Source organism: Oryza sativa, chromosome 2 (genome assembly GCF_034140825.1).
Source record: "Oryza sativa Japonica Group chromosome 2, ASM3414082v1".
In the NCBI taxonomy this organism is placed as follows: Eukaryota; Viridiplantae; Streptophyta; class Magnoliopsida; order Poales; family Poaceae; genus Oryza; species Oryza sativa.
In genome coordinates, this window is record NC_089036.1 from 8564451 (window position 1) to 8574977 (window position 10527).

Genomic DNA, 10527 nt, shown 5'->3' on the forward strand with positions numbered 1-10527 from the left:
CCCATTTTATCACTTTAAGAACGAGATTTGGAGATCTTTCTAATTTCAAAAACGAGATTTGGAGGAAGAGACGTCCCTTCAAATATTTTTTATAAAGAAATTATGAGTGTATTTAGGATTGATCACGGAACTTAAGGGTTGAAATCACACACCTCTTACCACTGCACTAAAATAGAGAAAATCTCGCGTATCTCAGTTTATATCTAGCTCCATAATCCTCTGACTCATCGGCTACAATATTCATATTCATGATTGAACGGGAATTACATGGCCTGATTGCAACCAAACATAGGGTACAACGAGGCATGGAGCAATATACAGAGAATTTCAGGAAAGAGAGAGAGAGAGAGAGAGAGCATCCAAAACTAACGGCTTAGCTCATCGCCGGCCGCCGCCGCCGTGGCACCCTCCTCCGCCCGCGGCGACATCGACGCACAGCATATCGGCGAGGTCGCAAGTCTCGTACAGCATCATCATCTCAATCTCATCCATCCACGGCGCCGGCGCCGCCGGCAGCCCCACCCCCACCGTCGCCTCGGCTCCCCTCCACCCGTCGACCCCCCGCCGGCACGGCCGCGGCCTCTCGAGCGACGGCGCGGTCGCAACGGCTGCGTCGTTGCCGGTGAGGCGCTGCACGAGCGACTTGAACCCGGCGGCGTCGGAGGTGACGAACTGCGTCTCGATGAAGGTCACCTTCACGCCGCCATTGCCATTGCAACCCCTCTCCATGGAATCGAATCCGATCGACCGATGAGATCAGCTCGATCAGTTGCGACCCTTTCCCCTTTTCTTCTCGATTCGATTCGAATCGACGAAAAGCTCTCTCAACTCAAGGTTGCTGGTGACGAAATCTTCCCGTGCCGATGGGGTTTTTATACAGAGCGCGCGGCGGCGGCGGCGCGAATGCAATACATACGGCACAGATGCCTGCACTATCCGAATGACATGTGGGGTCCAGGTTAGGTGGGGCCCACGTGGAGGTGAGGGTGTGGGTTTTTCGCTGGATGTGTGACTGGTGGGTTGAAGCTTTAGCATTAGCGACAAGGTTTGACTGGTCGTATCCAGTGAGTGACTGGGTTGGTGGTCAGTGACGGACAACGGTCAACCTTTCTGGGAACGGTCAAGGCTCACTCCCTGCCTCGTGCGAGGAGGAGGTTCACTGTATCCTTATCCTATTCTTCTCTGCGTTCTCGGCGGCTTCGCACCGATCCGGTAAGAGCAACGGTAATTAATGTCGTTACTCCTCCGTTTTAGTTATTTGACTAAATTTATAGGTAAATATAATAATAAATTTATAAAATGATACTATTTTTTTCTACAAATTTAACCAAATTTAAAACAGTTTGACTTTTGACCAAAGTAAAAACGTCTTAAAACCTGAAACGGATGGAGTAATTTTTATAGGTATGTATAACTGTTTACCTTATTTAAAATTATTGTATAAATATATAAGTTATAAATACGATTGAATTGTTTTTAATGATAAAACAACTTATAATGAATAATCAGACATATGTCGAAAAGTCAAAGACCGTCGCTTATTAAAGAAACGGAAAAGAGAATTTCCTGTGCTTGGCTCAGCTACCGATTACTATAATCCTTTGTGCAATTTCATTTATTATAATTGTAAGTACATTTTTTTCTTGTCTTGTTAGCAAGAGTCGAACAATATAAGTGGCGAAGAGGATGCGGGAAAGAAGACCACCTGCTCCTGCTACCAAGCATTAGTCTTGAAAAAAATTTGATAAAAAAGTTATCTTCAGACTTCGGTCTCAGTTTCTGTCTGATCCTTCTCCACCGAGCGGTTTTCACAAAAATTGATCGATTTTCACGAAACCAGTAGTGTCAATTTTAGTTGGTATTTTTACGATGTTGACTGAAAGCTATTAGTTTTTATCGGTTTTAGGTCGGTATACAATAAACCGGTCAAGGATGGTTTTAATATTAAATACGGAAAGGTAAAACCTGCCTTCACCTCCAGGCTCCACATTATAGCTGGAGGTGATGAGGGAGAGGACCCATCTCCCTTTCGTATTTACTAGTATTTAGAGTTTTCTCAATAAAATGTTTGGAGGATTTGTTAATCTACACTAATCGCTAGTCCGTATTGCATGGATATTGTTATTCCTATAGTTGGCCATAAGGTCGAGGCCCGGGCCAAGGCACGGGATTTTGGCCTGGCCCAAGCATGACATGGCCTGATCGATGTCGGGCCCGTGCCGGCACGACATGGTTGTTGGGCTGTGCCTGGGCCTATGCCTCGGCACAGCACGAACTTCAGGGATGTGAAATAGACTTTTCAACCATATGTAAGATATGTATAGGCCTGACAAATCTTGGTCTGGGTTTGACCAGGCTTAGGCCGTGCCGTGCCGAGCGGCCCATATGGCTAACTATAGTTATTCCTATTCTTTTCCATAATTTTGTGAAAAAGTTTCGAAATCGATGAAATGTTGGTGCCCACTGAAATTACCAAAATTTCGGCCTTTTCGGAAAGTATAAACCCTGTTGTGACTCCAAAATCCTTTGATTCATCGGCTCTATCAATTTGTTTTTTTTTTCAGTTTCATGATTAGAACCGGAATTACATGGCCTGGTCGCAACCAAACATATAAAACAGGGTACAACAAGGCATGGAGCAATATACAGATAATCTCAGTTAAAAAAGAATGGAACAACATGCAGAGAGCATCCAAAACTGAAGATGGACTGAGCTCATCGCCGGCCGTCGATCAGCATGGAAAACCACCGTATCCGCCGCCGCCGTGGCACCGTCCTCCGCCGCTCGCGCCGACGACGTCGACGCGCAACATCTCGGCGAGGTCGCACGTCTCGTACAGCATCATCATCTCATCCACCCACGGCGCCACCGGCGGCGGCACGGCTTCCCGCTTCACCACCGTCGCGCTCGCGCCGCCGGCTCCCCTCCACCCGTCTGCACGGCACGGCCGCGGCCTCTGTGGCGGCGCCGCCGGCACGGCTGCGTCGTTGCCGGTGAGGCGCTGCACGAGCGACTTGAAGCCCGCGGCGTCGGAGGTGACGAACTGCGTCTCGATGAAGGTCACCTTCACGCCGCCGCCGCCGCCGCCATTGCCGTTGCAACCCCTCTCCATGGAACCAAATCCGATCAATCGATCGGCCGACGAGATCAGTTCGATCGATCGCTTGCTTAATTTACGTCTCTTCTCGATTCGATCAGCTAAAGCTAAGCTCAACGCAAGGTTGTTTCGTGACGAAAGCTTTCCTGTGCAGGGGGGATTTATATACGACGCTGGTGGTTGGGGTCAAGGCGGCAAGAAACCAACGACGACTATTCCAAATGCGACAAGAGGAGACACACGCTGTTCCAATGACATGTGGGGCCCACGGCTCGAGGTTCGAGGTGATGAGTGGAAGTGACAAGTGGAGGAGGTGGTTTGACTGGTCAGCGAGGGGAGGAAGGCAACGGTCAGCTTTTGGGAACGGTCAAGGAGGGCTGGGCTTTCTTCTCCTCGTGACAAAAATAGGTTGTGGCTGGCTCGCTGCCTCCTCTATCCTTTTCCGGTTTTCCCTGTCTGTGTTCTTGCGACTTCACTGTGATGGTAGACGTACGAACGCACAACATCTCTACACCCGCAATACCACACTTACACACATATGAATATGATCGGCCCGTAACACATGCTTGAAAAGACGGAAAATCAACGGTATATACCTAATATCGCCAAATTTATTTTAAGATCTCACTTATATATACGTAATATTTATGGATACCAGAATTTAAACCCTGATGAGTGGAGTCATGCTCCACCACCACACTGTTGATGCTTTTCTCAAAGAGGGCAGCTACACAACGGGATACCGTTGCAACGGGATATTTTAAGTGACTTTCTCTTTTCCTTTCTTCTGTCCACGTGTACTCCCCTAGTACCTGGTACTTGATACCTGGTACCTTAGGTATCGGTTGGTACCTGGTACCTTTGATACCGACTAGGTATCGACCGATACCTGATGCCCGATACCCAAGGTATCGGGTGGTACCTAGGTATCAGACCTTGGTACTAAGGTATCAAGCCTGATACTTGTGGGGTATCAGAGGGTAGCGTCAAAAAAGAGGAGACGTGGGGGAGGGAGGGCCACAACGGCGAAGGATGGCGTCGAGGAGGCACGGCGAGGTGAGGGACATATGCTCCCCTGGTACCTGGTACCTGATACCTTTGGTACCGACTAGGTATCGACCGATACCTGATACCCGGTACCTAAGATACCAGGTGGTACCTAGGTATCAGACCTTGGGACCAAGGTATCAAGCCTAATACTTGTGGGGTATCAGAGGGTATCATCAAAAAGAGGAGAAGACGTGGGGGAGGGATGGCGTCGAGGAGGCACGGCCATGGAGGATGTTGCCGCAACCGTACCCCGTTCCGGCTCCACTGCGCCTCGCTCCCACTCTCCCTCTCGCTCACCGCGCCCGCCGCCGAGCTCCTCACCGTCGCCACCTCCCCCGCGGCGGTGGCCGCCAGCTCTGGCGAGCGGTGGGCGACGACGATGGGGAGGGCTGCAGTGCCGCCTGATTTGGGGGAGGAGAGTGAGGTAGGAGGAGGTGACGGGGAGGGCTACAGTGCCGTGTGATTTGGGGGAGGAGAGTGAGGTATGAGGAGGGGATCCGGATGATTTGGAGGGAGAGGAGTAGTAGAGGAGATCCCGTCTCCACGGGATGCCGTGGTGTAGGTTTTCTGTTTCTCAAAAATAAATTGGTGTATGTTCCATGCTGGAAGAAAATGGTACTCCCTATAGTTTCATAATAATTATCGCTTTAAATAAAAAAACTTTACTATTATTTTTTATTATGAGATATATAAAGAATATTTATATTTTAAGATTAATCTATACATGTAATGTAACTGCTATTTTTGTAAAGCAAATATTTTTAAACATAGTCAAAGTTCTAAAAAGTTTAACCTCAATTATGTGTAAAACGATAATTATTATGGACGGGATCGAATAGTATGTTTGTCACTTATATTAGCTATGGACCACGGAGTATAAACCCAAAATATTTAGTTATAAAGACCGTTTATTGAAAGTAATTTCAGGTCGACTTTTCACTACCTCCGGAGCCAAGGAATGAAAATAACAAATAAATCCCTTAAAATGACAATGGAACGTAAAATGTTTTTTAAATAAAAAATGTTTTAGATATAATGCATACATGAATCAAGCGAGTAGACTCGTGGTTATTTAACTAGTATGGCATGTGCGCGGTATGCAAGGGGCAGCACATGCGTTGTCTCGTTTAATTTGTTTGATCATGACTGCGTCCTCCCACGTATGCTTCACCAAAACTTGCGTTCAAATTACAAATTCCTTTCCAGTATTCATGATGAGAAAGACTAGTACTATATACTCCTACATATATAGCAATGCTGATTTTGTCAATGTAGCAGTCCATATATATATTCTCATCTTGGCACAAATTATTTGTAATTAATTTGAATATTGCCAAGCCTTTGTTGAAACGAATAGCCAGCTAGTAGCGTGCTACGTATGAGCGACACCAGCCAAGCAAATGACGAATTGAACCGGATCCGGAAATAATATTCAAACCATTTGGATCATGAATTCATGCACACACTCACACCAGTCAAACCTTAGCTGCATGTGCAGCTGCTGGTTCCCATGAATCCTCCTAATCTCTTCTCCCTTTTCAGAATTATTGGTACCAAAAGCACAGTCAAATGTAGTACGGATTTATTGACTTCTTTTTTATTATTTTCCCCAGTTGCAATCACTTGAAAGTGAGAGGTGTCAGTGACGGCATGTTCATGTTTCTAGCCTTGTGGCTACTTCGAAGAAGTGAAGAAAACTTGAAAAGGTCCTTTCTGTCTTTCTCGTGGTCAGGCTGTGGTTGTGCTGTGCATGAGTAGGAACTAGGAAGCCAGCATTTTTCAAGTTATCAGGTCATAGGGAAGGATTTCGATGTTTTTTAAGTTATCACCTACAAGGCTACAACCAAATTTTAGATTTTAAAACTTAATTTTGGAGTTAATTTTAATGTTTTCTTCATCATAGTTTATTTTCTGAAATTGATTTTTAAGTCGCTCATAGAAAAGTTTCACGCACAAATTATTTTATGACTAATAAGAGTTATGGCTTATAACCACATGTAGGAGAAACGATGGGGCTCGCTCCACAAAAGGATAACAGCAATCTTGAATTGCAGTGGATTTTAGAAAAAAAAATACTATAAGTTTCTGTTAGTGATATGCCCTAAAGACAATCATAGAGATGATTGTATCACATACTATGTTTACATATTTATCCGACATTGTTCCTTGAAATAGATAACTCATTATTGGTTAATGAATATGTGATTCTTTCATGATACTCTTTATGTTGTTTGTTACTATTTCTAAAGGATCCCTGATCAAATATCATATGTGGAACAAATATGTTTATATGATCAGCACATGTATTAATTGATGATCATGTCTCATGGATCATGGTATAGAGATACCAAATTAATAATGTGGACACATGTTGGTGAACATGTTGTTGGATAGACCCAACATGAGATACTGCAAGAGCCATATGTGTTGTGTCATCAGTGATCTCATTGAGTGTTGGTGTTGAATCCTTAAACCTGAGATTATCATGGTTCTCAACATGTGTAGTAGCTTACTTAGGGACTACTAAACATTACTCCGTAATTGGGTAGTTATAAAAATAGTTTTCGGGTATGCTATGAAACATGTAGTGGGATATGAATAATCAAGATGGGATTTGCCCCTCCTATGGAGAGATATCTCTGGGCCCCTCGATGTTGTAGATTATGGAAGTGCATGGCCATGCCAAAGGTGATTGAGGAGTCAATCACAAGTTATATAATCTATCAACAGGTTCGAGTGAATGATTGAGCTATTAGAGGATGGCACATATCTAGCCTTGAGCTTAATCGATATCATGAGGCAAAGGGGTTCATACAAGTATACACTAGAGGTTCAGCCGATATGATCTTTATGTATGCCCGGTGGGTCAATACGTTCTGCTAGGGGCCGCTGTTGACGCGTGGACCGAAAAGGAGTTTTCGGGTTACAGCCGAGTATATATGAACCTACAGGGTCGCACGCTTAATGGGCCGGAATAAGGGGATTGGATAGAGATCCAATATGAGCTTAATTCGGATAAGGATCCGAATAGGAGTCCTACGGGTCTTGGAGGCCCGAGTGATGGATCCTATATATTCGTGAGGGGTGTGACCGGCGGAGGTATTGCATCACGTGAGTAACCCTAGCCGTCACTTCCCTCCCCGAGCAAAACCCTAGCCGCGCGCGGGTGCTAGCACATCTGCGTGTGGCGTTCCGTCCCTGTACATGTGGATACCGGTAGAGGCGCCGCTGGTTTGCGGTGCTGATCGCCGTGGGAGTACGGCGAGGAGAACACACGAGGAGGAGAAGGTCGAGCCGGTGCGATCTACTACTTCCTCTACATCGACGCGCGCTACTTCGCGAGAGTTCCTTCGACTTCTCAGCGTCTTCTTCCACTGCACAGCGCGTCGAGTGGTAACGATCTATGATCTAATACTTGCATGGTTCCTGGTTTACGTGATAGAAAATTTTGATTTATGCTATCGTAGCCTACACGATCCCAATAGCTTCTATTAACTTGAATTCAGTAATATATTTACAATTTGCAATCTAACATCAATACAGAAAGATCCGAGCCACACTCTGATGAATGAAGATTCAGCACTATCATCATGCAAGTTGATGCAAGTTGGTGAGGTGCAAACTGGTTTCTGGATTATTCAAATCTTTTCCTCGGAGGATCAGTATTTTCGAGAGCCACGATGGCTCGAAAAGGATTGCATTTGGAAATGCTGAGGCATTCACAAGTCCAATCCTCTCATTTATGTGCCCCAAAATGCTGATGCAGCGGTGAGAGGAGAGGGGCAGGACAGTTCCCGGCCCTAGATGTTTGATCCAACCACAAACTTTTACTTCTACATCAAAAAACCAATCCTTGCTTCGAATGTATATAATTGTTTGTCCAAGTTCATAGAACTTAAGTTATTTGGGGACGGTGGTGTACTCTCCATCCCACTTCATCCCAAAATATAATAAATTCGTCCAAAAATGTAGCAACTTAATACTACAACTAGACACAACCTCATCTACATCTGGAATAATATGTTAGCTACTTCAGTTATATTTTGCCATATTTAATCTATATTCGTAATAATATGTTATCTAATTAGTAACACTAGTAATATGCCCGTGCTAACACTACGACAATATTTGATACAATTCATCCTTCAACCAAAGGATGATAGCAGTATGTATAGTAGTATTGTTCTCTGAATCACAGACTTTGGTTAATGACATTATATTATAGTTATGCTTTTTTTCAAACACACTATTATCGGGGCACATTTTATTCATAGGCAATACCATAATATGCTATGCTTCATAAGTCAAATTTCATACAGATGAAACAAAGGAAGGACCGACAAAAATGGTTGTTTTGTAGTTTCCGCAGATAAACAAAAAGACTCCGCTAGACAAATACGGACAGACACATCCTGTAAGTGGGAAGAAATAGCACCAGCCTCATCTATCATGTTGCAAGCCCGCCTCGGGATAACCTCGTTAAGACCGTGCAGAATATGCTGCTTGTCCTTCCTGATTAGTTTCTTATAGTTGCCAAAACCAAAGAATATAGGCACTGAAGATATCGATAACCTACCTGCACATGCTAAATATTCCAATCAATCGGTATAGTAGCTGAGAAACAACTCTGATAAATAAAAAAATAGTGCAGCCCGGATAATATTGAGAGAATTCACCTACAGGTGCATTAATGCACACACCGTGATCAATTACCATATCTCCATTCGCTTGATACAGTGTTGTACAAAAAAAATAAACGGCTGGTGCTTATGTTGTGTCAAGGGTTGTACAACGTCAGATTGAGGTGCTTAGGAAATTAATCCATCCTCAAAACGTGGACACAAAATAGTCTGAACTATAGAATAGAACAAATATAATAAAAACCGGTGCTTTTTGCAGGATTTTTTTTAAAAAAATCATATGTTAATGCAACGCAAGAACTCTGTACCTGTTGTGAGCTCTTCTTTATACTCACAATTCCTTTTCAAAAGTTCTCCCTTGCAATGCCTCTTGCAATCCCAGATTTTTCAACTCTAGGTGATAAGCCTAAACATAAAAAGGATTGCAATTAATCTCTAAACAACTAAAATATCATTTGTGGTGCTACAACAAACTTACAAATTTACTACAACAAACTTTGCTGTTGCATCCTATGTATCCTTACCTTGCCGAATTATTTTCGTGGAGAAGAACCTGTTCTTGAACTGTACTGTGCCCACTTTATTCTTTTGGTTACAGGGAATTGTTGCACTCCCTGCGTAATCCATCAAGTAGCCCCAATTTTAGTTTCCCATTGGCAAGTTTATTAAATAATTGAACGGGACTAATTAAGAAACACACTGAAGAACATCATGAAAAATATCATTTTAAAAAAACATTAATTTGATCGCAGATGCAGCCGCAGCAAAAGCAACCTTAGCCGAAGCCTTCGTATTAACATCACAAAAAAACATTAATTCGTATTTCCTCCTCCACATTGTTGATTGATTTAATGCTGAAACCTTCGGCTGATATCACTTGTTATAAAACCTGTCCGGTTAGCATATCGGAAACTAAACACGAAAGAAACGACTACTGCCTTGCTCCAAACATGTGGTCACTGGTCAGAGGTCCCACCATCCCCGAAAGTTGCCTCCTCTTGCAAAGATGGAAAAAAAAAACCTATTACCAGCTAATTGTTGTGCTTCAATAATCCCAGAGCAATGCCAATATAATACTAACTGCGCCATCCATCAAAACTTCAGGAAAGAGCTGAGAACTTGCTGTCTTCTCAAAACCAGTAACTAAAAATAGAATCCTCCCAGCAGTAAATTTTTATCTGTGAAAGCAACAATACTTCACGTAAACTTTTGTTTGCCGAGAAAACCAGTAACTAAAAATATAATCATCCTATCAGTAAATATAACCCGGTAAAACATGAGACACATGGCTCAATGAATTTACAGCCTACTCTCCGCAATACAAATTGCATTTGGGTATTCAGAAAACATGGTTCAGTGTTTTATTATATAGCATACTAAATGGAATCACACATCAATGAGGAAAGCAAGAAGAGGAACCTACCAACCTTGTGGACAACAATGTCACTGAGGAAGAACTTCTCAGTGAATCGAATCTGCCGATGCTTACAGCCATTGCCGATCCTGCAGAGTCATGAAACCCCTATCACCTATCACAAGATTAAAACACAAACCGAAATCCTAGAAAAAACCACTCTAACATATCATCTACAACCAGATTCCCCAGTTTACAGCCCTGAAATCATCGAGAAACCAAACCTCCCCAAGTTCAGTGACAGATAAACAAGCAGATAAGGGGCAGATCATCCAAGAAACAAAGAGATATGGACTAAGAACCGTATGATCAAATCAGCGGGTAC

The 10527-nt window shown here is 43.5% G+C and overlaps 1 protein-coding gene across 1 annotated transcript; it reads right to left on the reverse strand.

The window, feature by feature from the left end:
• Positions 1-2539: 2539 nt before the first annotated feature.
• Positions 2540-3234, reverse strand: LOC4328899 (uncharacterized). Its single transcript, XM_015769295.3, has one exon. It carries the CDS (start codon positions 3111-3113, stop codon positions 2733-2735), a length of 381 nt encoding a protein of 126 aa, XP_015624781.1. The 5' UTR covers positions 3114-3234; the 3' UTR covers positions 2540-2732.
• Between the last annotated feature and the right edge of the window lie 7293 nt (positions 3235-10527).

Bases quoted from the DNA above. Each gene is read 5' to 3' on its own strand.
- LOC4328899 (XM_015769295.3), bottom strand. From the start codon at position 3,113: ATGGAGAGGGGTTGCAACGGCAATGGCGGCGGCGGCGGCGGCGTGAAG.